The sequence below is a fragment of the Limtongia smithiae genome, assembly GCF_038497785.1.
Source record: "Limtongia smithiae strain NRRL Y-17922 unplaced genomic scaffold V1518scaffold_8, whole genome shotgun sequence".
In the NCBI taxonomy this organism is placed as follows: Eukaryota; Fungi; Ascomycota; class Lipomycetes; order Lipomycetales; family Lipomycetaceae; genus Limtongia; species Limtongia smithiae.
Window position 1 is genome coordinate 48,242 of NW_027117629.1, and position 26,218 is coordinate 74,459.

The window sequence follows — 26,218 nt, forward strand, 5'->3', positions numbered from 1 at the left end:
AACCAAACGCGCCTTCAGCCGGCTCCGCCCGGCGCGCCCGACTCTGCCCGAACTGTTATCCGGGGCCTAGCCGAGTCCGAGTACGAGACACGAGTACGGGTCAGAGTCACACACTCACACGACGTGACTCTATTTTGTATCCTACAATCCTCACTCTACCTTATAACACGCCCGTGATGATTTCCCGTCATCCTTATCCCGACTGCCGCGCGCTACTCTCTATCCCGCTTGCGGGCCGCGCGGTGTCATGGCGATACTGTGGGCTTTCTGAGGCGTCTAACAGTCTAACAGTTGTACGACACCACCCCGTATTTTCCCCCCCACATCCACCTGTTGCTCTGCGCGTCCAGCGCTTCACCCACACCCTCGCCCAAACCGACAATAACGTCTGCCTTGACGGTACGCAGACTCAGCACCGTCACGCCCGCGGTTGCAAGCGGCCCCAGCGCGGTGGCAAACGGCGTCGTGCGCGCCCACGCGCCGTCGTAGACGAGCTTTCGGTAGTTCAGATCACCCTTGAACACCACCAGCGTCGAGTCATGCACATCCGCCCACACCGCCGCACCGCCGCCACTACCGTCAGCGCGGATCTCCCAGAAAGCGTTCGCGGTCGTCCAGAATGGGGCTGCGCGAACAAGAATTTTACCTGCCGCGCGCTGTGCCGCGAATTGCGACGCGACAATAGAGATCGCGTCGCGTTCCGTCGGGAACATTGTCGCGTCGTTGAGATCTTCTACCAGTAAATCCACGTCGACTGGCATCACGTCGGAGACAAACCATGGCATGCGCTTCGTGTGTAGCACGATCGTGCTGGCCAGTCCTGCGTCGAGCAGGAACAAGGCAAACACCGCGTCTGTGTAGAACTCGAAGCCCGCGTTGTCGAGCACCATATCCACCCGCGCGCCGCCCTTCCCGGCGGTTAGCGCCTCCCACGCCTTTGCGACATCGTTCACGAGCACATTCGCCTCGCTCTGCTTGCGTGCTTGCGCGCCCTGCAGGTTTGCAAGGTCGCCAGCTTTGAGATTCGTCAGCAATGACAGGTCGGTCGCATTTCCCCAGAGTGCGATATCCACAAACTCCCGGAATAGCTCGGCGATTTGCTCGGTAGCGACCTCGCCCGCGCGTAAAGCTGGCGCGAGAGTGGCGTAATGCGATGCGAGCTCGGCGACCGCCCGCTGAGATTGCGCGAATGCTGCGCGTTTCTGCGCACGGTAAATGTCGTATGCGGCAAAATGCTTTGAAACGCGCGTGCAGGACCAGATTTTGCGATAGAGATAGCATTCCACGTACAGCCACGGACCGCATAAATAGCTCATGACCGGCGTGCCATTGCTCTTCGCGGCATCGTTGTACGCAAGCAATTGTGCGTTGTAGTCGCCCACATCGAGATCCTCCGCGTCGCCGTCGTTCTCGAGCGGGACAAGAGCAGCATCGGCGGTGAGCTCTTCGAGCAGTTTTTCCAACCGTGCAACGCATTCCTCAGCGTCTTTGGCTGCGTCGTCCGTGGTCGCCGCGGCCCCTTCCGCCTGCATGTCACGAACGCAGCCCGCGACGATCGTCACCCAGCGCTCGCGCGCGGAGATGTACGCAAACGAATGCGGGTCGTCGGTGCGGTATACAGGGACGGCTGTGGCGTGTTAGTTATGAGCGGCATGGAGCAAAAAAATGGAACGCACGGCAGGGAACGGGAGTGAGCATGACGGTGGTGCAGTGGAGCTGGACGATGGTGATGTTGCCGGTTTTATGTGTGCGCTCAGGCCCCGAGCACAATAATACCGTTCTTCTACGCTTCAGCACACTTCTACACCCGAGTTCTCGATCTCTCTGTCTTTCGAGCTCCTCGTCTTCGCCTTCTCAATCATCTGTGTTGTCGTCGTCCTCTAGCGCTCACAGCGCGTGGCTCAGCATCGCAAACACTCCGCCGCAGCCACAGGCTTATCGCGAATCCCCACGTACACCACATCACGCACCCCGCAATGGCCGCGCCGATCCGGAGGTCGGTCGACGAGACGCGGTACGTTTCTTGTAGTGCAATTAATGTAGCACATTGTCCGCTAACTAGTGCAGCAACCTCTGGCGCCAGCTCGTCGCTGGTCCGCATACGTCGCTCACCGCGCTCAAGGCCGCCGTCATCAATGGCTCCTCGGTCTGCGATGCCACTCTCCGCTCCGTCTGCTGGAAGGTGTGTTCCTCTCGTGTATTTCGCGTTGCAATATTCTAACACCGGCAGCTCTTCCTTCTCATGCCAGACCTGCATCCCGACACCTGGGGCGACGTGCTTGCTGCTGAACGCAAGTCCTACGCCCAGCTCAAGCAAAAATACATCACCATGCGTATCGGTGCCGCCGCCGCTGCGGCTGCTGCTTCTGCGGCAGAGAACAATGAGAATAATGATCCTCTCGACGCGGAGCCTGCTGTTGCGGAGGAAGGGTCAGGTGAGGATCTGAATATTGTGAATCCGCTTTCTCAGGATGAGTCCGTACGTACTATGACCCCATTGAGACGAAGTAATTCTAATTGATAAGGTAGAATCCGTGGAAATCGTATTGGAAGGATGAAGATCTGCGTAAGGATATCCTTCAAGACATTGAGCGCACATTCCCGGATATCGACTACTTCCGCGACGAGGCCGTGCAGCACATTATGCTCGACATTCTCTTCGTCTACACCAAGCAGGATCCCATCGTGAGCTACCAACAAGGCATGCACGAGCTTCTTGCGCCGATCCGTATGTTTCTGTGTCCGCTCTCTCTTGTGCTGTCTAACGTACATAGTTTGGGTCGTCGCGCAAGACGCCCTCGCCAATCCCACCACCCCAATTGAACCCATCGACCGCATAATGTACGACACACTCTCCGACATGCACATCGAAGCAGACGCATACACCCTCTTTGCGCGCATAATGCGCGCCGCGTCGGAGTGGTACTCCCCCGTCGGTAAGAAAGTCAAGGGTCCCACCGAGAATGGTCGTGAAACTCCGCCGGTCGTGCTAAAAGCGCGGCGGATCCAAGATAAATCTCTGCGCGCCGTCGCTCCTGCGCTTGCGCGGCACTTGAGGGTTATTGCTGTCGAGCCGCAGATCTGGGGAATTCGATGGATTCGCTTGCTCTTCTCGCGCGAGTTTGGGTTCTCGCGTACGTTGGAGTTGTGGGATTCGATATTTGCAGGCGTGGATGCGGGGGATGATGACGCAATTGATGGGTTGGTGGATTACGTCTGTGTTGCAATGTTATTGCGCGTGCATGATCAGTTGCTTGCGAGCGACTATACTGGCGCATTGACGATCCTACTGCATTACCCCGACGACGTGACCGCCGCGCCATGTACATTCGTCGAGGACGCGCTATATCTCCAAGTCCACGCCACTCCGCAAGGCGGTCGCCGCATCGTCATGCAGTACGCCATGCCAGCCGAGGAAGACATCATCACAAACATCCCAAGCGGACCTCAACCACTTCACTTCGTTAACGGTGTTCTCGTTCCCGCCGCAGCCTCTCTGCCCCGTCGTAGTGCGACGATGGAGAAGGCTGTGCAAGGTATCGCAAAAAACGTGTTTGATACCTCGGAGAAGTGGAGCGTGGATATGAACAAGTACGTCCGCCAGAAAGTCAACGACGTGCGTGCGCGCGCGCAGGTCGCGATTCAGAATGGAAATGTACCGTCTTATTTGCAGACCGCTGCCGAAGGCTTTGCAGGGGCTGCGCCGGCAATGAGGGCGTCAAGCATGGCGCAGGGACAGAGTATGCAAGGGCAAAGTGTGCAGGGCGGTCAGTATCGGCGTCAATCTGCAACGGGGACAGCGACGCGGCGCAGCGCGTTTGATGAATTCGCATACGCGCGCGAGCGGAGCGAAGCGTTATCTGACATCCTCGGCACTGCCACCACCGCGTTGTCCACAATTTTTAAGTCATCACTCCCACCCTCGCAAGGCCCAACGGCTGCGGCATATCGTGCCGCGATTGATCGTGTGGAGTACGTGCGCAAGTGCTTGCTGTTTGACGATATGAAGGTTGATCCCAAGTTACGAGCACCGTTAGTTGTGCCTGCTGTATCGAAGGGGAAGACGGAGGTGGCGGAGGATCCTTTGGATGGAGAGTTTGTGGAGACGAGCGCGTATACGGCGCCTGCAACGCCGGTGGTGGAGTCGCCGATCGTGACGCCGATGCCGACAGTGACGGCTGTGTCGACGACTGCACCGGTGAAGGTAGCGCCGACAACGAAGACGGGGACGGTCGATACGGCTAAGAGACCGGCAATCCCCAGTTCGCTCTCAACGCCCCCAACACGCTCCACCCCGCTCGTGTTAAAAGACGATCTCTTTGGTACCGCCTCTTCTGACGATGATGATGATGATACCTTTACCGCTCAAGAGAACAACAACCCACTCGCCCCCGTTACCGCTGCGCCTGCCCCAGTGCTCGGCTCGCGTTCGCCAGGTCTTGGTCCGGTCACAAAAATGGCGGCGATACCCATCGCCAGCGCACAGGCGGCGGCTAAGGCGGAGGCTGCAAAGTCGTTGTTGCTTGGTGAGATGTTTGATGGCGATGAGACGCCTCTGTTTGTGCATTCGCATGCTTCGGTTGCGCCGTTGCTCGCGTCATCGAGTACGCCACCAAAGAGCGCGACGCTGTCGCCGGCGTTAGGGACATCGCACCTTGAGAAGAGTAACGCGGCTGAAGGTGCGTTGTTCACGCCACCAAAGCGTTCAAGCGCGGCGGTGTCGACATCCGTGACGAGCGGCGCGGGTAAGGGGATGTCGGCGGAGGAGGCCAAGATGTTACTCGGGATATAGAGGAAAAGTTGTAATAATTTGTAGATAGCGATCAGATTACGAAGGTGGTAAAAGCATGTGAACAGTGGTCATATAGTGAGGAGGCGGATAGTGATGGAGTACGTGATGAATATTACTAGACAAAAGCAATCTATATCTACACGGCCTAGACAAAGTACTGAATGTTGATCTCGAGTGCAGACGCCACGACACCGGGAATCTCAAAGTGCTCGAGCACCTCGGGGTGGAGGATGCCGAACGCGCCGAGCTTGACGGTGACGTCCGGGTTCTGCTTCGTGCGGTAGTACACCGACGCGGCGCGGCCAGGGAAGAACGTGTCATCGTCGGCCTGCTTGATGAAGTAACCGGGCACACCGGTGGAGGACTCCATGATAGGAGTGACGCGCAGCATCTTCATGACGCGGTCGAGTAATCCATGCACAATTTCGAAGCCGGAGGTCTTACCGACAAACACGGCGGCCCAGTGGCGCTCGTTGAAGGATTTGGACTCCAGCGACTCGTCCTTGAACGCGACGTCAGAGACTTCAAAGACCTTCATCGGTAGCGAGTGATCCCGGTTCTCGCGAATGGTCTTGAGGATACCCGCGAGCAGGGTTGTGCGGACGACCTGGTACTCTAGAGTCTTTGGGTTCGCAAGCTTGACCGCGGTCATGCCGTCGTCCACGCGGCGAAGGAACTTGAAATTCTCGTCGTGCGAGCACAGAATCAGGGGTAACACCTCTGTCCATCCTGCCATGGCGATCTCGCGGCGCACAATGTCGCTGACCTTGTTGAGGACGAATGGGTCACCGATGGTGCCGGACTTGCCCGGGAACGTGCGCTGAAGGTTGTTGAACCCGTAAGCGATGCCTGCGTCCTCCATGATGTCGCACTGGTGCAGGATATCCGGTCGCGTACACGGCACGCTGACGTCGAGGATATTTGCGTCGATTTTCGACACTGCCGCGGAAAGCGACATGCGCGAGAGAAGTGCGACGAGTTGCTCCGCGGTCTGCTCGAAGCCGCAACAGCCGTTGATATAGGATACTTCGGCAGTCGTGTCACGCGGGGTGATGTCGGGGGTAGTCCGCGACTCGCCGTTGTGCGGTGACACGATTTCCACCGGCTCGATAGTGAAGGGTTCGGCGCAGTACTCGGAGAACATGGCAACGAGCTGGTTGACGACGATCTCGACCTTGGTCTTGTCGGTCGCGGTGACCTCAATGAGCACGTTCGTAGTATCTAGCGTGATTTTGCTGCGTTCGGAGTTGATGATTGGTGGTAGCGAGCACACGCGGCGCTGCGCATCAAACACGACAGGGTACACAGGCGCGTCGCGGATGATGTGCAGGAAGCGGCCGAGGTGCTTATCGTTGTCGTAGAACTCCATGAGTTCCTTTCCATTTAGTGTCTTGGTCTGGTTCAGGGGGACGAAAACGATCTCCTCCGGCGGCAAGGCTTCGTAGGTGAACGGCGCCTCGATGGTATCAAGGTCATGCGTACCCATAGACACGAGCGTGCGGTTGCGGCACAAGTTGCTGTGCAGCTTGTCCTGCAGACCGATGAAGGACTCGTACCGCCGAGGGGTGAACTTGATGTTGCGCAGAATGGCGCAGGAAATGTACTGCCGAATTTTGAGGGTCTGAACTGTTAGCAGTGTTTGAGTCCGGAGTGAGGAATCAACGCACCTCGGGTTTGACAATCATCTGGATAGGATTCTCCGGCGCAACGAGTCTGTAGTTTGGCAACTTCTCGCGGCCAAGGAAAATGTTGAGTGCGCGCGCGATGCCCTCGAAGCAGAGCATATCATAGCGGTTTGCGGGGATCTCTATCTTGAGCTGCGCGCGCTCCTGGACACCGTTCACAATCGGTAATTCACTTTGCGAGGTCTGACAGCGTTAGATTATGTATTCGGGGTATATAGGAGATGGAGAGCATACGTCCTCATCAAGCTCAATGCCGAATTCGAAACACAGCTCATCGAACTCCTCGGTCGTATACTTACGCCTGTTGAGGCAGTTAGCGTCGCGAAAGGTTCAATTGCGACCTTATTGTACAAACAACGTACCCAAGCGCCTCATATAGATCATCCTTGTCGACTGCGATGGTCGGCATGTTGAAGAAGGGGGTAGAAGTGAAACGGAGAGAAGCGATACGGAAGAAGAGCAATTCAACTCGCGAACTCGAAATTGAGCACGCGGCACAGGTGAAATTCCGCGTGACGGTTGTGCCGTGTCTGCGCGCGCTCGCGTTCTTGCCGAGTTGGAGGATCTGGATGTATGGTTATTCTGGATAATGGAAACAGTGACTTGCTCGAACAGAACTGTCTAGTAGAAAGATTTTGCCTCGTATATTCTTCAAACGCGAATGCAGAGCTGCCCGATATAGCGAGTCACAGTCACAGTCACCAAAGATCATGGGTACCAAACCCGCAAATGACGCGAAGGCGATGCCGTCAACACCAAAATACACGACCTCCGAGTCTTCGGTTGCCCCCATCTCCACACCGTCCCCCTTCGCATTTCCGCCCTTTCTCTCCCTCCGTGCGCCGTTTGGTGAGTTCTACGCTGTTACTGTGGGACATAGGAATTACTCCCGCGAACACCGCGTCGCGCGACAATCCGTCGCGCACATACGCCTGCCCCCCTACGCGCGTCACACTGACACGCGAACGTCCGCAGATCACCTGCACCTGCGATGGACTCCGACGAGCTTTATCCTATCGCCGTGCTCATCGATGAGCTGAAGGTATGGGTGCCTGCGATTGATTCTACGCACGCCGATCCGTTGTTACTCCTACTAAACCTCATGCAGCACGACGACGTGACGCTGCGGCTTGCTGCGATTCGCAAGCTCTCGACCATCGCCATCGCGCTCGGTCCCGAACGCACGCGAATAGAGCTGATTCCATTTCTAGAAGGTAAATTTTAGTCTGTGGACGAATATCGTGTTTTTATACAGTACGCTGATGGTGGTCTCTGCAGACACACTCGACGACGAGGACGAGGTGCTGACGGTGCTCGCTGAAGAGCTCGGCAAATTTGTACCTTACGTGGGTGGCCCGCAGTACGCGAACGTCTTGCTGACGCCGCTTGAGTCGTTTGCTGGTGTTGAAGAGCGGCTTGTGCGCGAGAAGGCGGTGGACTCGCTGAACGAGGTGTGTTCGCAGATGCCCCCGGACAAGGTCGAAGAATACTTTGTGCCTCTCGTGAAGAGGCTCACGACTGCAGGCTGGTTCACAAACAAGGTCTCCGTTGCGGGACTGTACCCAGGTGTGTACTCAAAAGTTGGCCTGGAAAGTCAGGCGACACTGCGGGAGTTATTCAGTCAACTCGTTTACGACGAAGCGCCAATGGTGCGTCGCGCGGCGGCCACGCATTTGACTGATCTGGTCTCGCACATAGACAAGGACACCGTCATAAGCGAGATTGTTCCGTTGTTTGTCTACCTTGCGCAAGATGACCAGGACTCAGTGCGGCTGTTGACCGTGAATATGTTGGTCGCAATAGCTGAGATCATCGGCGCGGAGACGGTGCGCGAGCACCTGCTTGGCCAGTTGAAGAAACTTTTTGCAGATAAGTCATGGCGCGTGCGATACATGGTCGCCGACCGTTTCGAGAAACTTGCGCAGGTGGTTGCTGCTGGGGATAGCGAGACGCTGAAGGACGACTTTGTGCCTGCAATGGTGCATCTGCTCGGTGACAGCGAGGCTGAGGTGCGCACAGTGATTGCGAAGCAAGTTCCCGGATTCTGCGAGCTCATCGACCGCGACACGGTACTCGAGGACATTCTCCCCGGCGTTGAAGGACTCGTGAATGATCAATCGCAGCACGTGCGCGCCGCGCTGGCAGTCAAGATCAGTGGGCTGGCGCCGATTCTCGGAAAGGATCTCACGATCAAGCACCTGCTGCCGATGTTTCTACAGATGCTGAAGGACGAGTTTCCAGAGGTGCGGTTGAATATCATCTGCAAGCTCGAGCAGGTGAACAATGTGATTGGCATTGAGCTGCTATCTCAGTCGCTGCTGCCGGCAATCACGCAGCTAGCTCAGGACAAGCAATGGCGAGTGCGACTTGCTATCATCGAGTACATCCCGCTGCTAGCATCCCAGCTGGGCGTTGAGTTCTTCGACACGCAATTGCGGGACTTATGCATGGCGTGGCTGTGCGACAGTGTGTACTCTATCCGCGAGGCGGCGACCGAGAACCTGAAGAACCTGACAAAGGTGTTTGGCGTGGAGTGGGCAAAGGCTACGATTATCCCGAAAGTGGTCGAGTCGGGAGACAACGCAAACTACTTGTACCGCATGACGAGCTGCATTGCCGCGACGACATTGGCGGCCGTGGTCACTGTTGAAGTGATCCAGGCCAGTCTGGTGCCGTTTCTGGAGACCATGGTTGCGGACCCCATCCCGAACATCCGCTTCACAATTGCACGGTCGTACGAGTCGATTGCGTGTCTGCTACGCGCAAAAGCCGCGGCAGACGATGACGCGCTGGAGCCGGGTATTGCGCTAACAACTAGCGACGCCGAGGCGGAGACGCCCAAACCAGACGCGGCGACCAAGGCTGCGCGGGAAAAGGCCGCGGAGGAGGTGGTGCTGCAAGTGTTGGTGACTAGTCTGGAGAAGCTGAAGGCGGATGAGGACGTGGATGTGCGGTACTACGCGGAGAAGAGTCTGGAGGCCATCGGCTAGATGGCAGAAGCGTCTATGTGTCCATTAACTATTACATTATGATACGCGTGAATAATACAGAACTAGAAGACGTGGGATCCTACCCTGTATTCACGTGACCGGTACAATGCCCTTGTGCGAGACGACAACCGATCTCCACTCGCACACCGCCGCCATTACCATCGTGACCGGCGCCCACCAACACCCACAGTTCCCCCCCAACCGTCCCCAAGCAGACCTCCCAGCACGCCGTCGCCAGACTCGCCAAGTAGTCCATCCCGCGCCATGCCGCAGCCCGGGCCGCCTCTGCGGTCCGCGTCGGTCTCCTCGCCCTACGGCTTTCCCCTCTCACACTCCCACTCCCCGTCGTCCACACCCCCTTCCTCGTCCTCATCGCGCACGGCTGCTGCCGCAGCAGCCGCTGCCGTGGCCGCTGCTGCAGTTGGCCGGCGGCGACCGTCGAACCTCGTGCTCTCGCTCCCGATATCTTCGTCTTCCTCGTTATCATACACCGCCTCCACAAATCCCCCCTCAACAGCGCACCCAGCCTCCTCTAACGCCCCACCGCTGTTCTCCCCGTTGGACGCTGCCCCTCGTACGGCGTCGCTATTTTCCCAGTCACATGAGTACGAGTACGGATACCCATCGCGTTCGATGGACTCGACGTATGAGCATGGCCCGGTGGAGGTGTACGCGGGCACAATATACCTGTACTCGGAGCCCAGCAGAGCGACTGCGGCGGAGTATGACGTCGTGATTAACGTCGCGCGGGAGGTGCACAACCCCTTTGCGGCGGACGGAGGAATCGCATCGGCGACCTCAACACCACAGCCTCGGGTACCGGCGTCGCCCGCTCTAACGCCGCTGTCGCCGGCGAGTTCGTCATCATCGTCAGCACGAGATGACATCCCCAAAGCCTCGCCGCCACTATCCCCGCCATCTTCACCGCGACGAGAAAACGGGCCGGAGTACATCTATATGCCGTGGGACCACACGTCCGAGCTGACTGGTGACCTACCGTACCTGACCAACATCATCGCGCGGCGGGTCGCGGAGGGTAAGCGAGTGCTGGTGCACTGCCAGTGCGGGATGTCACGCTCGGCGTCATTGGTAGTCGCGTTTGTGATGCGTGACAAGGGCTGGGACCTGAACCGCGCGTACACGTGGGTGAAGCGGAAAGCGCCTGCAATTGGGCCCAACATGGGGCTGATGTACCAGTTGATGGAGTGGGGCCACATCCTGAACAACGAGACCGTGGTGCTCGACCGTCGTGAAGGCGACGAGGATCTCGGCGTTGGCGGTGGGGCTGCCGCGGCGGCGGCTGCGCTAGATGTTAGATCTTAGAGCAGTGTGTGTGCTTTGGTGTTTTGTTGTGTACCATGTTAACTACTTGGTTTCCGGTGTTTTTTTTGTCTGCTGCATTCATCGATATAGTGTACTGTACTGTAACTACTACTTTTACAACTAATAGCTCGGCCGCCCATTGCGCGCAAGGCGGGGTGGGGAAGACATTGTTTGCAGGCCGGTGTTGATTCCGCCGCTGCCTGCAAACGAGCGCGTGCGCATGCCGCGTAGGTACGCATTGCGATTATTTGTTCGAGGTTGCGGCCTCAGCGGTGAAGATAGCGCAAATGCGCGCAGCGGACCGCTCTCTGTAGACGTGCGGTCATAGTGGCTTTCGTAGCCATAGTCGGTGCCGTCATTGTCATAAAGGTCATCGTAAAGGTCGTCGTGGTCAAAGCTGCTGATAGAGCTGCCTGCGCGGGAGTGTGTCGTTTGGCGCGTTTGGCGGGCAGCGAGACGGGAGACTGGACGGAGTTCCGCGGGGAGCTGTGAGGTCTCGAGCGAGAGACGCATGCGCGAGGCTGCGCGGACCGGAAGGCGCGACGCGATGCCGGCTAGCGCTGGCGGCTGATCTTGTGTGGCACTGACACGTAATTTGGTGCTGTTGGACGAGCGTGCTTGTGTGAGGAGGCCACTGAGGCCAGTGTAGATACTGGTTAGCGCTGGGGACGAGTCGTGGTCTTCATCGCCGTCGAGCACCACGGCAGAGAGATACGTGACTGCGGCGACTGCACGCTCAAATGCGTCCACTACCGGGTCGGGAAGAGAGTCGCTGTTTTCGGCGGCGCTTCTGAATGTGCGCAGCTCGCGTGAAAGTGCGAGTTGGAGCTGTGTTGCGGTCACGGTCGGTGAGGGCGGTGTGGATGCCTCAGCTGCTGAAGCGGCGGTTTCGAGCGCGGCAACGCGTTTTCGTAGATCATCTATCGCATTGTGTATTCCTATGTTCATAGTGTCCACCGTGGCGGCATCTTCGTGTGTGTGTCTCGGAGGCGAGGACCGTAGTTGGTGGATCGTTGTGTCGTCCTCCTCTTCTTCCACCGCGAGAGACTCGTCCACACTGTTACCGTCGCCGGTGACGTCGTCCTCGTTTATTGGCTGTTCAAACTCAAGCAGCTTTTCGTGGTCGTCGTCGTCGCGCTCGTCCGCGGACGGCGGCATTGTCGAGCGGGAATCGAGCGGAATGTCGAGTGCGGGGATTTGCTCGTTCGCGAAGTTGTCGGCGTTGCAACACCATTTCTGCAGGTCAACTTTGTCAATCAACGTACACCGCCAACTCCACCACAACCGGAACACAATGCACGGCGACGCTGCCACGGCTCTACATGTGGTGCGATTAGCATCTCGCGCACGGATATCGGCGTTACGTAAATTACTGGTGTCGAGACCTTTACCGTTGACGACGGTGTTGAGGTTGTTGCTGTTGTTCTTGCCCTGCACTTGTGATCCGGACACTTATCTCCCTCTCGTGCGTGCGCTCGCATACGGCGAGGAGTTGAAGGAGGAGGAGGACGAGGAGGCCGGAGACACCGATGCAGACGATGGCGACATTGTGCCCTTGGACGAGCATCTAGCGCGGGTTGTTGTTGATCGCCTCGTCGCATCTGAGATTGCGCGGATAGCGACTAGTGTCTACGACTATATCTACACTGATGCGGAGGAGAGTTCATCCACGGCAGTGTTTACTGCGTGGTTATTTGCACGCATCTACGCTATTGCTGCGATGTTACCGGTGCTTAGTCTTGTGGATGCAGTGGTCGCCACAAACGCAGTTATGGTGCCGCTTGATGTCGTGCGCTGGCGCGACGGTGTGCTGTTGCCGCTTGCACGATATCTTACATACTACCCTTCGTACGGTGAAGATGAGGACGAGTTATCGACGCAGTCGCTACACGCGCTTACTACGACTGATCATGCGCTCGTGATCGCGCGGTTCCTGCGACATTCAACAGCCAAAACTATCACGCGGGACGTTACCGCGCTGATTATGCCGTTTATCACGTATATCTCCTCATTACAGCCGTCCGCTGTCAGCGACAAGTTACTTTGGCGGGCTTTTTTCGCGCACATTGTGCACCACGCTGCGGCGGATTTTGAAATCGTGACCGAGCTTGTGCGGCAGTGGGAGGGGCCGGCGGGTGGCGCGGGGGCTGCGGCAGTGTCGTATGATGCGGACGTGCAGCGGGAGTATGTGGCTGCGATTGTGGCAGCGTGTTATGCGTGCGAAGATACTACTGCTGAGCGGTTTGATGCGATGCATACACTGCAGAAGCGGGCGCATGCGATACTCATGGGCTGCGGGGGGGGAGTTGAGAGTAAGGGCACGGTTTCTCGGAATGTGGACGACGCATTCAGATATCCTGGGAGTGCACTATACGCGGCGTCCGAAACCACATTGTACGCACTCGACCAGCTCGTGACTTCTGCCGCGATGCTGTCGGTATACGTGCCGACGTCGTTGCGGGATGTCGCGACGCTGCGGTACTGCGCATCGCACGAGGCAGAGTTCCAGTTTCTGATGCGGGTGGTACGGGGCAAGGCGAAGGAGTTTGCGTACCGCGACGATAGTAACTGGCGCTCGTTGCGGAGTAGCGCGCGGTGGCTGAAGAATAAGAGTCTCGTGCTTGCAAAGCTGACGGATGAGGATATCGACAATATTTTCCTGGGTGCACTTCTGGACTTTGGACGTGAGTGGTCCGTGAGCGAAGGGTGGAGAATTGGACTAACACTCACAGGTATAAATCTTGTTCGCGAGATTTACATCGACCCGGTGCATACACCACTTGCGCTCGAGGATGTGGAACGGCATGTACTTAAGTCGTTTAATGAGCACTACGACGCGGCGTCAAACTGCAACGCAACGCGCGGTAGTTTGCGTACGGCGGCGCAGGTGTTGCACCTGATCTACCCGGGTTTATCCGCGTCGCCACGGCTTCAGCATGCAGAACAACTCATTTTGGCAACGCACGAGCTATCAAAGTATTCGCTTACACTCGTGCACGGTACGCCGCTTGCGCCACTGCAGATCCGCGCGCACGGCAAGCCAGAAGAGATTACTGCGCTGCTGCTGCAGGCTAACGAGAAAGCGTACCTGCAGGTGAATGAGTTGGTTACGATCACGAGGAACTTGATTGCAGGGCTCACTGGTGAGAGTCCGTGCGAGAACGACGGCGTGGAGTACCGTGTCACACGGATGTGCGTGTACTCTGCGCTCGCGGCCGACGATTTTGCGACGGCCTACCAGTACTGTATGACGCGACTATGGGCGCAGGCTGCGGCCATCGCGAAAGTGGACGGAGATTTGATATGGCAGGTATTTTTTGCGGCGGGGCGGTACGTGTCGCCAAACACGCCTGCCGGGACGCCGTCGCCGTCGCTGTCAATGGGCGGAGGCGGTGCAGGCGCGCTGGCGACGATGCGGGCAAGCCCGCGGGTGAAGCATCTTGCGTTGCAGATGGAGCTGCTTGCACGCGCAATGGATATTTGTCCGGAGAAGCACGTGTTTGAGATACTCAATGTGTGGCAGGATTTCGAGTTGCAGGTGGTGCAGTACACGGTTGCGGTGCAGGTGGTGTAGCTTTTTCTTTGATTCAGAAAATATATAGTGTACATAGACAGACCAAAACGCCAACGCCGGGGTATAGATAGAGTCAAATTTATGCAACTTTTGTAGATGAGGCGAACTCGCGCGCGTGGACGAGGCTGACTGATTTCGGGCAGTCGGCGTCCGCCGGCTCGACGTCGATCAGGACGGGATCGAGTGCAGGGACAATATCGGGGACGGCGAGGGCGATGGGTAATTGCTCGGTGTCGGGTTTTGGGGATGATTGCTCATGAGGCTCGCTGAGTAACGGGTCTTGAGGTTGAGTCGCCGCGAGGTCGTTTGCGGAGGTAGCGGCTGAGCCATGGGCGGACTCGAGGTCATGCTCGGCCTCAGCTTTGAACTTGCGGTTCTCGATGCCAGCTAGGATGCCGGCGACGATGGAGGAAGCGAAGCCTAAGCCCATGGAGAGGCCGGTGAGCCAGGCAGGGCGGGTGTGACGATTGAAAGCCCACATGCCTGCGGCCATGACAATTTGGAAGCACGAGTTGAGTTCGTAGAGGTATAGCACGGCGGCGAGCGCGTACCAGTTTCGCGTCGGTTCGTACCATGGATAGCGGCGCACGAGTTGTATGGTCGTGGGACGACCGAGTTGGCCGGCGACGAGGTAATACAGATGCTTTGTACGCTGGGGCATGAGGCCAAAGCCGGTGAGGCAGAATAAGCCGTTTAGGACCTGTGAGTCGATTTCGATCCAGCGCTTGCCCGCATTATCGGTGCCATTAGGTCCGTCAGGATGGTTCATTGCGGGGGCGGCGCCCACGAGGATGAGGAAAAGCATGCCGCCAAAAGCGACGACGAGACACAGGTAGAGGGTTATAGCGGCGCCCTTCCATGTACATACGAACGCGATGCCGAGTTTGGTATACTCGACGACGAGATGGCGCAAAACTATGGTCTGTTTCTCTGCTGAATGCTCGAAGGATTCGAGGGATTCCTTTGCGAGTTCACGCCGGTGTCGTCGGCGATGAACCTGTTGCGGCGTGGGGATGGCGGCGACGGAGGACATTAGGCCAGCCATGATACCAGGCTGCACGGAGGGGTCCGTGATGCCATCGAACAGCGCAGCGCCGGCGGCGCTCACTGTGGGACGACGTCGCCGACCAGTGGCTTCGTCGATGGAATAGGATTGCAGGCGGACAAGTAAAGACGGCAGGGGAGGTTCGGACACAGCGCGACGGCGACGGGTGGTCGTACTCGGGGAGGAGGTGGTTGATGAAGGCGGGATAGGGGTGGCGAGTGAATACCCGCGCTTTCGGCGGGGTCCGGAGGCAGTGGACGTGGTGCTGCGACTTCGTGGGCGGGTGAGGGAGAGGTGTCGCGTGCGACCAGAGGGGAGGCGGCGAGGAGCGAACTGTGGCGTGAGTGCATCGTCGTCTACAATGGTGGTTGTGGCCGGCTTGAGCTCGGTGTCCGGCTCGAGGTGGAGGGTCTGTTCAGAGGGGATTGGCTGGAGGGGCACAGAAGGTATGAAGCCGTCTGAAGACGAGGAAGAGGGGGAAGTATCCGGGGAGTCGTCCGGCGCAAAGCGCACGCTGAAGTTGCGACGCGCCCGTGGCTTTGGCGGGGGGTCGTCCATAGTGGGAGATGTTGGGCGGGGCAAGGATAAGCGCGGCGGTGTAAACAATGCCGATGAGGCAGCTAAGCGACCGCGGGGCAGTCACGTGAGCGTTTTGCTCTGATTATTCACGTGAATGGGCTAGGATATGTTACAAGCAGTCAGCACGGTGGGCTAGTTACGCCGAGCTCGTGTTTCAGTGATACCGAGGGCGTTCCGGAGAAACGCGGTGCCGCGCCGCAGTGCGGGAAGCGGAGGAACGTTACGGTGCGCCGCACATAGGGGAGCCTTATGGTCGGGGCGCGCGGCGCCGATCGCCGGCCCCGGCAACGTCTGGGGACGCTTCTTAACCAGGCAGTCTGCCCGTGCTTTGTGCTGCTCCACGATCGTCAGCACACCATGGCACCCTCCGCTCCCCCCCTGGATGTCGATATCGAGGGCCAGAACGACGACACCCTCGATGCTGTCGAGCTCTCGAATGTGCGCGATCTCGACCTCGGCCGCCTCGCCTCCCTCACTCGTACGCTGTCTGTACGCTCCGCCTCGCAGGCGCATGTCGGTCTTGATGAGGAGGACTTCAAACTTGAGCGCGTCCTCCGCACACGTCTCCGCGCGGAGGCTCAAGACGGCATCAAGCCCCGTGCATTTGGTGTCGCCTTCTCCGACCTCACCGTCATCGGTGAGGACATGGGCGCGACCCAGCTCACTACCATCGGTGAGATCCTGATGGCACCGTTTCGATTCTCCGAGAAGTTCCGTTCCGGACGCGGTCGCAAGTACCGCAACCTCATCCAGCATTTCAATGGCGTCGTTCGCAAGGGTGAGATGCTCCTCGTGCTGGGTAGGCCTGGTGCAGGCTGCTCGACATTGCTCCGCACTATTGCGGGCGAGGTCGGCGGCTACAAGTCTGTTGAGGGCATGCTCTCCTACGATGGCGTCGATCAGAAGACCATGAAGCAAAAGTTCAAGGGTGACGTGCTCTACTCATCTGAGGTCGACGAGCATTTCCCGACTCTCAACGTCGATCAGACGCTTTCCTTCGCAGCCGACGTCAAGGCGCCTCGTGTGCGCGCCGGTGGCGTTTCCCGCGAGGAGTACGTCAAGGACGTACGCGACATCCTCGCCACGGTCTTCGGTCTCACACACACTTACCACACTCCCGTTGGCAATGACTACATTCGTGGTGTCTCCGGCGGCGAGCGCAAGCGCGTCTCCCTCGCCGAAGTCATGGCCGGCCGGGCCAACCTTGTATCATGGGATAATTCCACTCGCGGTCTTGACGCGTCCACCGCTCTTGAATACACCGAGACTCTCCGTGCCGTCACCAACCTGCTCGAGAACACCGCCATCGTCGCCATCTATCAGGCTGGCGAAAACATTTACAAGTTGTTCGACAAGGTCACCGTCATCTACTCTGGCCGCCAAGTTTACTTCGGCCCCGTCGACAAAGGCAAGGAGTACTTTGAGAACATGGGCTACTACTGCCCCCCCCGCCAGACCACCGCGTAAGTTCTATTGTGTGTGTTGCGTCCGCTCCTCTAACGAGTTCAGTGAATTCCTAACGTCCGTCACCGATCCTGCCGGCCGCTTTGTTAAACAAGGCTACGAAAAGACCGTGCCCAAGACCGCCCTAGAGTTTGAGGCTTATTGGCAGGCCTCCCCCGAGTTCCAGGAATGTATACGTGAAGTCGAGGCCTACAACAGCGAAGTTCAAGGCGGCGAGACCCTCAAGTACCTCGAGGAGTCTGCAAAGCAGGAACGCCCCAAGCACAGCACTTCCAAGAATTCTCCATACACGCTATCGTTCTTCATGCAGTTCAAGATTCTCCTCCGCCGGGGTTTCCAGCGCCAGAAGGGCGATCGCGCGTATCTGTTTACCTCTGTCTTTGCTTCAGTTGTACAGTCCCTCATTATTGGTTCACTCTTTTACAACATCTCAGATACATACGCCGGCGTTTTCTCACGAGGTGGTGTGCTTTTCTTCTCACTTCTGTTCTTCACCCTCAACTCGCTCGCGGAAATGGCTATCCAGTATCCTCAACGGGCCATCGTTCACAAACAGAAGCGGTTTGCATTCTACCATCCCGCGGCTGAAGCTCTGGCGTTCATGATCTCAACGATCCCGATAAAGCTCGTTTCGATGACCGTGTTCTGTATCGTGCTCTACTTCCTCGCCAACCTCAACCGCAAGGCTGGACAGTTTTTCATCTTTTACCTGTTTGTGAACCTGACCTCATTCACGATGAACGCTTTCTTCCAGATGATTTCGTCCTTTTCGCCATCCCTCGCACTTGCTAATTCCGTCGCTGGTCTCTTCCTCATGGTCATCTTCATCTATGCCGGCTATCTTATTCCCCGGCCACTCATGAAGGTCTGGTTTGGATGGTTGTCGCGTGTCAACCCACTTGCGTTCGGTTTCGAGGCACTGATGGGCTCCGAATTCCACGGTCGCAAGATGGATTGTACGTCGTATCTCATCCCCCAAGGCGGCGCTTATGACGACATCTCGACTGACTACAAGGTCTGTGCTGGTACTGGCTCACAGCCGACGCTCTCTTACATCTATGGAGACAACTACATCACCGACTCGTTCGAGTACAAGTTTACCCACGTGTGGCGCAACTTTGGCATCATCATTGGTTTTATGTTTTTCTTCATCGCAATGTACATGCTCGGCACGGAGTGGTCGCGACTTTCTGGCAACGAGGCCGATGTGCTAATCTTCCGTCGCGGACACGTGCCCGTGGATACCGAGGCGATCGCACTGCAGAAGCAAAAGGACGCCGAGAAAGCTAGACAGGATGCTCTCGCAGGCCCTGAAGGCGAGTCTTCGTCGTCCTCCACCTCGGACGAGAAGGCCAACCCAGAGTATGATGCGATCGGCAAGGTTCCCTCGCGTGTCAACTCGTCACTACGCATGTCCGAGATTTTCTCCTGGCAGCATGTCAACTACAACGTTATTTTGGACGACGGAGAGGATAGACGGCTACTTTGCGATGTTCAGGGATACACCAAGCCCGGCACGCTGACCGCGCTCATGGGCGAGTCCGGTGCGGGCAAGACTACTCTTCTTAATACTCTTGCGCAGCGCATCAACGTCGGTGTCATTACCGGCGACATGTTTGTGGACGGCAAGCCGCTGAATTCGGGATTCAAGCGCCGTACCGGCTATGTGCAACAGCAGGATCTTCACGTCGCCGAGTCTACCGTGCGCGAGGCGCTGCGCTTTGCTGCGCTGCTGCGTCAGCCTAACAATGTCCCGGTCTCGGAGAAGTACGAATACGTGGAGACTGTTATCGAAATGCTTGGCATGGAGAGCTACGCGGAAGCTGTGGTCGGCCGACCTGGCCAAGGATTGAATGTCGAGCAACGCAAGAAGTTGTCAATTGGTGTCGAGCTTGCGTCACGACCGAGTTTGCTGTTGTTTTTGGACGAGCCTACTTCCGGTCTGGATTCGCAGTCTGCATGGGCTATTGTGCAGCTTTTGCGGCGGTTAGCCAATGCGGGACAGTCAATCCTTTGCACGATTCATCAGCCTTCGGCTACACTTTTCGAACAGTTTGACAAGCTTCTCTTGCTGCGTAAAGGCGGGCAGACGGTTTACTTTGGCGACATTGGCGAGAACTCCTCTACGCTGATCAACTACTTTGAGACACAGGGCGCACCAAAGTGTGGAGAGGATGAGAATCCAGCTGAATACATTCTTAACTGCATCGGCGCTGGTGCTACGGCGTCGACAGACCGCAACTGGTACGACGTGTGGGTTGCATCGCCGAACTTTGAGCAGGTCACGCGCGAGGTGAACGAGCTGCACGCGGAGTTGTCGCAACTTCCCGCGCGCACGCTTGGCGAGGAGTTTACGGGCCGATTCGCAGTGCCATGGACGACGCAGGTGCGCGCGGTGTGCATCCGCACGTATCAGCAGTACTGGCGTGAGCCGTCGTACATATTGGCGAAGTTTTCGCTTTACATAATGGCAGGCTTGTTTGTCGGATTTTCGTTCTGGGATTCCAAGTTCACTATCGCTGGTGTCTCAAACTTACTCTTCGGTGTGTTCTTATCAGTGATTATCGGTGTGCCGTTGATGAACCAGATGCAACCGCGTGCGATTGAGATCCGAGAGCTGTACGAGGTCCGCGAGGCGGCCTCGAACACTTACCATTGGAGTTGCATGATGATTGGTTTGTTGGTTTCGGAGATCCCGTACAACGTGACGTTCGCGACGATATTTTACAACTGTTACTATTGGCCCATTCACTACTTCCGATCGACGGAACGGGCGGGATACTATTACTTCGTGTATATTCTGTACACCATCTTTTGGACTTCGCTCGGCCTTGCTATCACCACCTTCGTTCCCGACGCCGCGACTGCCAATATCGCGACCTCGCTGCTCGTCAGTATGATCCTCTCGTTCTCAGGTATTTTCCAGCCGTTCTCTAGCATCCCGCACTTCTGGAAGTTCATGTACCGGATCTCACCGATCACGTACTTTGTGCAGTCGCTGCTTGGCAATGTGCTGCACGACGGCGAGGTTACCTGCAAGGACACAGAATTCAACATTTTCAGCCCGCCGCCGTCGATGACGTGCTACGAGTACGCGCAGGACTACGTTGATGTTGCGGGCGGATACATCAACAATCCGAACGCGACGGCAGACTGCCAGTTCTGCAAGTGGAGCGTGGCGGACCAGTACCTGGAGTTAGTTTCGATTAACTTTGACCAGCGCTGGCGTAACGTGGGCTTCATCTGCGTGTACTTGCTCTTTAACGTCACGTTTATTTTTGCCGGGTTTTATGTGTTCCGAATCGCGCACTGGAGTATGCCGAAGTTTGGGGGCAAGAAGGAGAAGAAGATAGAGAAGAAGACGGAGGACGAGGAGAGCACGTAATGAGGAGTCGTGCCGACGGACACCGATCATTTGATATAGATATTTTTGTGTAATTAGTGCTATAATATATGTGCCTACCTTGTTTAAGTGCGGGGGGAGGGGGGGAGTGTTCCGCGCGGAGCTGAGAGAGGGCAGAGCGGGGGCTGGTTTGCCGGAAGAGGCAAAGAAGCAGAAGCGAGGCGCCACAGAGTGCGATGTAGACGCCTTCCCCAGCGCGGTCTAGCGCAAGCATCGCGTGGCGCATATTTGCGGGGAAGAAGAAAATCAGCGCGCCGCGCGCGCGGGGCAGTGCCTGTTTGTATTCCGCGGCCCCCACATAAGGGCGCAAGCGAGGACTGCCAAGGGAGCGGGGGGAGATCACAAGTATGGATGTACAGAGGCGGAGGCAAGTAGGAAAACGAGAAGCGGACCGCAAGCACAGCGTGTAAGCAAGCACGGAGGTCGCCACGCGGGCCAATCGAACCTGCGCGGTTTCCACCGCAGCGCGCATCGCGGCCGACCTCTATTCACACGCGAACGCGTATGCCGCCACACAACCCCTCTTACTCCATCTGCTGCGTATATATACCCTCCCGCCGACGCAGTCGTTCGCGCTGATGGTGCTCGACACCTTGACTGGTTCTCACTCTCCAGCTCCTCGGTGTACGTCGCTTGATATACTGTCTGTACACAGCATGCCGTCCCAGCCTACAGCCACCGAGCGCGAGATGGAGGCGCAGGAGGTCGCGGAATTGTTTCACGAGGATTTGATTCCCGGCACCGAGCTCATGACTGACCGTGAGTGCTGCTTTAGTGCTCGGTTGTTATTACCACACTGGCTAACATGTCCGAACAGTGACTGATGTGCATTTTGTGCGTAACGCGGCGGGAAAGGTGTTAGTCCCGCAACCGCATAACGATCCTCGCGATCCACTTAACTGGGACGTCAAATGGAAGCTGCTCTCGATGTTTGGCATGTTCTTGATGACGATCACGACTGCCATGGGGCCGTTGTCCATCGCGCCACAGGTGTCCTATTACATGGCAGAATGGGACCGCAGTCTCGCTGACGTGTTGCAGTTTGTATGTCTTTGCGGATGTGTGCTGATGGAGAGAGTTTACTGACTGAGCAGACCGGCGTATGTATTCTCGTGCTCGGATTCTCAAACTTCCTCTGGGTCCCGATTACTACGCGCTACGGCCGCCGTCCCTGCGCGATCCTCTCTGGCCTTCTTGGACTCGGCTGCTGCATCTGGCGTGCAAAAGCGACGTCGTACAACTCAATGTTCGCTGCCTCGGCGTTGCACGGCGTCGCAGCCGGGCCTGGCGAGACGTTCGGTCCGATTGTGATAGCGGACGTCATGTTCCTGCACGAGCGCGGACTCTACATGACGCTGTATCTGTGGGCGTATATGGGCATGTTGATGATCGGTCCTATCATCGCGGGCGCGATGACACTAAATTACGGCTGGCGCTCGTTCTGGTGGTTCTGTGTCGCGTTGTACGCTCTGCAAGTGGCATACTGCGTTGCACTGTTCCCCGAGACTAAGTGGAATCGCAACGCGGAGACTCCGCAGGATATTGATCCGACGAGCGTCGCTACTGAGGCAGAGAAGGCGACGGTGGACGCGGAACACGAGGATAAAGCTGCGGTTGTGGGCGAGACTGATAGCGAGAAGACGGCTGCCGCTGCGCGAGGTGACAATACTGCGACCACGGAGCATGTTGGCGCCAGAATCGAGCATCATGATAACTACCTCTGGCACGGCGCGCCGTGCAAGTCGCAATTTGCTTTTGTCTCATCGCTTGCGCTTGGCTATGATAATGACATCAAGCGGATCTTTCTTGTGCCATTTCAGTTGTTTATGTACCCCATCGTGCAGTTTGGCGGATTCGTTTTCTCTTTCTCTGCCTCGAGTTTTCTGGTGATCAATCTCACACAGTCGCAAGTTTTCGAAGTCGCGCCGTACAACATGAACGTCGCGCAGATCGGGTACACGAATTTCGGGCTGTGGATAGGAGCCACCATCGGAATGTTCACCGCCGGCCCGTTGTCAGATTGGATCTCGATGCGCGCAACGAAGAAAAACCACGGCATCCGTGAGCCAGAGATGCGACTTCCCACACTGATCCCGTACGGGATTTGCTTGTTTGTGGGCTCCATGGTGACCATGTTCGGATACTATAACGAGTGGAGGTGGCCCGTGATTGTGGTAATCGGCTTCGGTCTCGTGGGCATGCAAGTCGCCGCGTTGCCCGCGATCGCGCTGACCTACGCCGTCGACAGCTACAAGCCGGTGGCAGGTGAGGTTTTGTTGAACGTGACGATTAACAAGAACCTATGGGCGTACGGCGTGTCAAAGTTCATCACACCGTGGATCGAAAAGTCGGGGTACCTGCCGCCGCTGGGTACGGAGCTCGCGCTGTCGATGCTGTGGTTGTTATTTGGGATTCCGTTGTACTTCTTTGGCAAACATGCGCGCAGGTGGTCGCGGAATAGCTCGGTTCATCGCATGTGATTTACTGGAGTGTTGGAGTATTAGTTTATGTCATTGTTCTCCTTGCCGTCCGTCTCATGCACTACGTGCTGGCGTATGGATCAAAAGTCCTCTTTGCCGACCACTCGTTGGCGCAAAGTTCAAGTGTATAGTATGCTTTGCTAGTAAATTGATGAACGTGCTCGCACGTTGCTCCGCCCGGATATGTATGCAATGAATGATGGCATGCTATTGCTATCGAATCGGTGCTCCTTCAATGAAATGCAAACAAAAAGACAAAAAACCAAGGGCCTGTGATGGCCAATGCATGCGTACCAAAATAATAAAAATACACTGTTATATACACCCAATGTTAGTAACATTTCGCCCGCCCCCGCGTTACTTCTCGCTCGGCACGCCTACCGCGTCGAGCCAGTTGAGCAACATCATAGCTTTGACGAGGTTCGCCCGGAGTTCGGAATGCACGCCGTCGACCATGGAGGTCTGCACCGACATATTCCAGGTGCCGAGCACGTCGTAACCGCGAGGCGGGAGCAGTTCGTACATTTTGCGCTCAAAGTGGACAAGCGGCTTGTTGCCTTGTGTGACGATGAAGAAGTCTTGTTTGTTTTCACCCGCGGCGTTGGGTGTCACGAAGAGACGTGGATAGGTCGTGGTGTCGGAGATGCCATTGCCAGGGAGCTTCGTGGCAATCGCGAGTTCGGAGGAGTTGAGGAAGCCGATGGTTGCCTCCGCGTTGAGGTCGTTCCAAAGGCCGTGGCCAAATACCATGGCGACTTGTTTGCCCTTTTCGATGCCATCGAGGTGAAGTGCGAGCCTGTCGAGTTCGTTTTGCGGGAGTGGATGCTTGAGTTGGATATGCAAGAATATGTTTGTCTTGTTGTGGTTGCACGCAAAGGAGGAAGGATCGTTAGCGTAGATGTCTGAGGTTGAGAATATGGATTCGTCGTTGCAGTTGTGCACGTTGACCTGCGCGTCGCAGAAGCAGTTGAATTTCTGCGCCTCGCTGAATTGCCACTGGTGCACAGCACCGTAGCCGAGGTCTTTGCGGAGAAGCACAAACAGCGCGCCGACCATTTGCCGCATCATAGAGTCGCCAACGACACCAATGCGGTCGAAGCGCTCGACAATCTCGCATGCTTCAGAGGTGGTGTACCAGCGCATGTCGCAGCCGCGGGGGATGTACGGCGCGTCGAAGCCGGGACGGCCGCCGAAGGACATAGCCTCGAGGAGGGACTTTTTGTCCTTGCACAGTGGCTCGAAGGGGGTGTGCAGGTCGAGTGAGGAGATCTGGCAGAACTCGCGGAAGCGGAAGTCTGCGAACGCGTCGAAGTTGTCGCGGCCAGCGTTGGGCGATTGGTGGGGGCCGCATAGGTGCTCTGGTGGCGTTGGTAGCGAGGATGCAGATACGTTTGGTGAGGAAGAAAGCGAGGAGGCAATATCCGACGTCACGCCCACTTCGAGAAGTACTGTGCGCAACGTGACCGGAGACATCATGAAGAAGGAGAAAACGACGAGGAAGAGCGCGGTGCAGAGGAGGACGTGCACGTTCCGTAGCGACGGAACGAGGAGGCGCGGCATCGTGTATGCTGTTGGGTGTTGCGGACGTGCTATGCTACACGAGCGCGCGTGTGTGTGCGAAGTGTGACGAAACCTCGCCTGTTTATGTGTCCGTGATGGCGGTCAGGTAAACTCTTTTCTCAGTCTCGGCGGTGGCTCGCTTGGCCTGCGGAGCTGGTTGGTCAAAGTCGCCGCGCGGAATCGAGTCAAAACAGCCGCCGTATATAAACATATATGACGACAGTGGCTGTCCGGGCCAATATAGAGCCACTGACGGGTCGGGGGCGCCGCTGGCGCTCGGGGAATTTGTACGGCGAACGTACCGGGAAGTCTGGAACGGCCCTAGCGCGAACCGCGGGCCTCAGCGAGAGACGCGGTGGATCGGCCGCAGGCGGCGTGGCGAGAGTGCTGGCCATGCTGAGAGGGCCGCAGAAACTGGGCATGGAGGGTCGCGTGTGGAAGAGCCGCCACACGAGGTAGCGCCGGACGGCGCTGAGCTCGCCGCGCGTCTTCGACTCCCCGGCGCCCATGGCGTACCGGCCGAAATGGAAGCGTGCACTGAAGCGGCAGAACACGATGAAGAAAGCGCAGAATTGCTCCGGCCAACGGCCGCCAGCGTATACAGTGGCTGGCTGTAGCGGCACTCTCGTACCGTACTTGGGAATACGGCGGCCCGCGCCGACGGACGCTGCCGCATGCGGGCGGGCAGAGTTTGCGTACAATGTGATTGTGTTTGGTGTCGGGGTTAGGGCCAGTAGCTGACGTCGGCCGCTGATCCAGTCCACCGCGGGCCTTGGTCGGCAGAGACTGCAATCATCGCTTTGAAATAGAGACTGCGCGACGATGGATCAGGCCTGGTGCGCACGGGGAGCGAAGACGGGAAGTAGGGCTCTCGGGCGCAGTTCGCCGAAGCGTCCGTCGCTGTCCAGCAACCGGGCGTATCACCAAAATGTACGCTTGGTCGAACTTCGGGCGGGCGGCACTCAGGCCCGTGAGCTGAGACCGGACAGTTAGGGTTGCTACGAGACCCGTGTCAGCTCACGCCAGCTCACAGTCACAGTCAGGAGGCGTGTGATCTGTGAGTAGCAACTAAGATCCGACCCCAACCTCTAACTCCGCACATCACGTGCAAAATTGAGTTTGGCGGCTCACGGACCGGCGCGTCCTGGCCCCTGAAGTCAGGCTGGGCATGACACTGACAGTCGATGGTTCTGCGCCGCCGCCGTCCTGGACTGCGGGGATGGATTGGGCGCCCATGGACGCCAGTGAGGGCCCGCTTGCGATCGCAGACGCTCACCAGACCAGGCGGCTTCCGAGACTGTGTGCTCGCTTTGGCGGCCAATA

At 57.3% G+C, this 26,218-nt stretch overlaps 11 protein-coding genes across 11 annotated transcripts; 6 read left to right on the forward strand and 5 right to left on the reverse strand.

Annotated features, from left to right (window-relative positions):
- Positions 1–22: 22 nt before the first annotated feature.
- V1518DRAFT_418442 (uncharacterized protein) lies at positions 23–1,703 on the reverse strand. The gene is made up of 2 exons (XM_066904537.1): positions 1,682–1,703; positions 23–1,632 (listed from the first exon to the last, which is right to left on the reverse strand). Exons 1-2 carry the CDS (start codon positions 1,696–1,698, stop codon positions 285–287), a joined length of 1,365 nt encoding a protein of 454 aa, XP_066758640.1. The 5' UTR covers positions 1,699–1,703; the 3' UTR covers positions 23–284.
- On the forward strand, positions 1,630–5,001 carry V1518DRAFT_384941 (uncharacterized protein). The gene is made up of 5 exons (XM_066901687.1): positions 1,630–2,014; positions 2,068–2,182; positions 2,231–2,479; positions 2,530–2,728; positions 2,775–5,001. The coding sequence occupies exons 1-5, from the start codon at positions 1,977–1,979 to the stop codon at positions 4,790–4,792; spliced, it is 2,619 nt and encodes an 872-aa protein (XP_066758641.1). The 5' UTR covers positions 1,630–1,976; the 3' UTR covers positions 4,793–5,001.
- On the reverse strand, positions 4,778–7,130 carry V1518DRAFT_418445 (uncharacterized protein). The gene is made up of 4 exons (XM_066904538.1): positions 6,840–7,130; positions 6,712–6,778; positions 6,460–6,660; positions 4,778–6,413 (listed from the first exon to the last, which is right to left on the reverse strand). The coding sequence occupies exons 1-4, from the start codon at positions 6,884–6,886 to the stop codon at positions 4,938–4,940; spliced, it is 1,791 nt and encodes a 596-aa protein (XP_066758642.1). The 5' UTR covers positions 6,887–7,130; the 3' UTR covers positions 4,778–4,937.
- Positions 7,131–7,265: 135 nt separating this feature from the next.
- Positions 7,266–9,599, forward strand: V1518DRAFT_307814 (armadillo-type protein). The gene is made up of 3 exons (XM_066901112.1): positions 7,266–7,519; positions 7,586–7,691; positions 7,756–9,599. The coding sequence occupies exons 1-3, from the start codon at positions 7,469–7,471 to the stop codon at positions 9,465–9,467; spliced, it is 1,869 nt and encodes a 622-aa protein (XP_066758643.1). The 5' UTR covers positions 7,266–7,468; the 3' UTR covers positions 9,468–9,599.
- Positions 9,566–10,914, forward strand: V1518DRAFT_418448 (dual specificity phosphatase). Its single transcript, XM_066904539.1, has one exon. It carries the CDS (start codon positions 9,732–9,734, stop codon positions 10,788–10,790), a length of 1,059 nt encoding a protein of 352 aa, XP_066758644.1. The 5' UTR covers positions 9,566–9,731; the 3' UTR covers positions 10,791–10,914.
- On the reverse strand, positions 10,858–12,004 carry V1518DRAFT_418449 (uncharacterized protein). Its single transcript, XM_066904540.1, has one exon. It carries the CDS (start codon positions 11,946–11,948, stop codon positions 10,911–10,913), a length of 1,038 nt encoding a protein of 345 aa, XP_066758645.1. The 5' UTR covers positions 11,949–12,004; the 3' UTR covers positions 10,858–10,910.
- An 80-nt stretch (positions 12,005–12,084) lies between these two features.
- Positions 12,085–14,364, forward strand: V1518DRAFT_428027 (Sec39 domain-containing protein; the record flags this gene model as incomplete). The annotated part of the gene is made up of 2 exons (XM_066906073.1): positions 12,085–13,474; positions 13,523–14,364. The coding sequence occupies 2 exons, from the start codon at positions 12,085–12,087 to the stop codon at positions 14,362–14,364; spliced, it is 2,232 nt and encodes a 743-aa protein (XP_066758646.1).
- V1518DRAFT_418451 (uncharacterized protein) lies at positions 14,351–15,981 on the reverse strand. Its single transcript, XM_066904541.1, has one exon. The coding sequence runs from the start codon at positions 15,965–15,967 to the stop codon at positions 14,444–14,446; it is 1,524 nt and encodes a 507-aa protein (XP_066758647.1). The 5' UTR covers positions 15,968–15,981; the 3' UTR covers positions 14,351–14,443.
- Positions 15,982–16,345: 364 nt separating this feature from the next.
- V1518DRAFT_374924 (ABC-2 type transporter-domain-containing protein) lies at positions 16,346–20,837 on the forward strand (the record flags this gene model as incomplete). The annotated part of the gene is made up of 2 exons (XM_066901482.1): positions 16,346–17,451; positions 17,498–20,837. The coding sequence occupies 2 exons, from the start codon at positions 16,346–16,348 to the stop codon at positions 20,835–20,837; spliced, it is 4,446 nt and encodes a 1,481-aa protein (XP_066758648.1).
- Positions 20,838–20,997: 160 nt separating this feature from the next.
- Positions 20,998–23,517, forward strand: V1518DRAFT_418453 (major facilitator superfamily domain-containing protein). The gene is made up of 3 exons (XM_066904542.1): positions 20,998–21,614; positions 21,673–21,899; positions 21,950–23,517. Exons 1-3 carry the CDS (start codon positions 21,434–21,436, stop codon positions 23,333–23,335), a joined length of 1,794 nt encoding a protein of 597 aa, XP_066758649.1. The 5' UTR covers positions 20,998–21,433; the 3' UTR covers positions 23,336–23,517.
- A 175-nt stretch (positions 23,518–23,692) lies between these two features.
- Positions 23,693–24,808, reverse strand: V1518DRAFT_375171 (uncharacterized protein; the record flags this gene model as incomplete). Its single annotated transcript, XM_066901491.1, has 1 exon — positions 23,693–24,808. The coding sequence occupies one exon, from the start codon at positions 24,806–24,808 to the stop codon at positions 23,693–23,695; it is 1,116 nt and encodes a 371-aa protein (XP_066758650.1).
- Between the last annotated feature and the right edge of the window lie 1,410 nt (positions 24,809–26,218).

Excerpts from the sequence above, each read along its gene's own strand:
- V1518DRAFT_418453 (XM_066904542.1), top strand. The coding sequence starts at position 21,434 with ATGGTGCTCGACACCTTGACTGGTTCTCACTCTCCAGCTCCTCGGTGT. Across the intron at positions 21,615-21,672 it reads CACCGAGCTCATGACTGACC|TGACTGATGTGCATTTTGTG; the intron begins GTGAGTGCTGCT and ends ATGTCCGAACAG. Across the intron at positions 21,900-21,949 it reads TCGCTGACGTGTTGCAGTTT|ACCGGCGTATGTATTCTCGT; the intron begins GTATGTCTTTGC and ends CTGACTGAGCAG.
- V1518DRAFT_418451 (XM_066904541.1), bottom strand. The coding sequence starts at position 15,967 with ATGGACGACCCCCCGCCAAAGCCACGGGCGCGTCGCAACTTCAGCGTG.
- V1518DRAFT_384941 (XM_066901687.1), top strand. The coding sequence starts at position 1,977 with ATGGCCGCGCCGATCCGGAGGTCGGTCGACGAGACGCG. Across the intron at positions 2,480-2,529 it reads CGCTTTCTCAGGATGAGTCC|AATCCGTGGAAATCGTATTG; the intron begins GTACGTACTATG and ends TTGATAAGGTAG. Across the intron at positions 2,729-2,774 it reads CGAGCTTCTTGCGCCGATCC|TTTGGGTCGTCGCGCAAGAC; the intron begins GTATGTTTCTGT and ends TAACGTACATAG.
- V1518DRAFT_418448 (XM_066904539.1), top strand. The coding sequence starts at position 9,732 with ATGCCGCAGCCCGGGCCGCCTCTGCGGTCCGCGTCGGTCTCCTCGCCC.
- V1518DRAFT_307814 (XM_066901112.1), top strand. The coding sequence starts at position 7,469 with ATGGACTCCGACGAGCTTTATCCTATCGCCGTGCTCATCGATGAGCTG. Across the intron at positions 7,520-7,585 it reads TGCTCATCGATGAGCTGAAG|CACGACGACGTGACGCTGCG; the intron begins GTATGGGTGCCT and ends AACCTCATGCAG. Across the intron at positions 7,692-7,755 it reads GCTGATTCCATTTCTAGAAG|ACACACTCGACGACGAGGAC; the intron begins GTAAATTTTAGT and ends TGGTCTCTGCAG.
- V1518DRAFT_418449 (XM_066904540.1), bottom strand. The coding sequence starts at position 11,948 with ATGCCGCCGTCCGCGGACGAGCGCGACGACGACGACCACGAAAAGCTG.
- V1518DRAFT_418445 (XM_066904538.1), bottom strand. The coding sequence starts at position 6,886 with ATGCCGACCATCGCAGTCGACAAGGATGATCTATATGAGGCGCTTGG. Across the intron at positions 6,661-6,711 it reads GCATTGAGCTTGATGAGGAC|ACCTCGCAAAGTGAATTACC; the intron begins GTATGCTCTCCA and ends TAACGCTGTCAG. Across the intron at positions 6,414-6,459 it reads AGATGATTGTCAAACCCGAG|ACCCTCAAAATTCGGCAGTA; the intron begins GTGCGTTGATTC and ends CTAACAGTTCAG.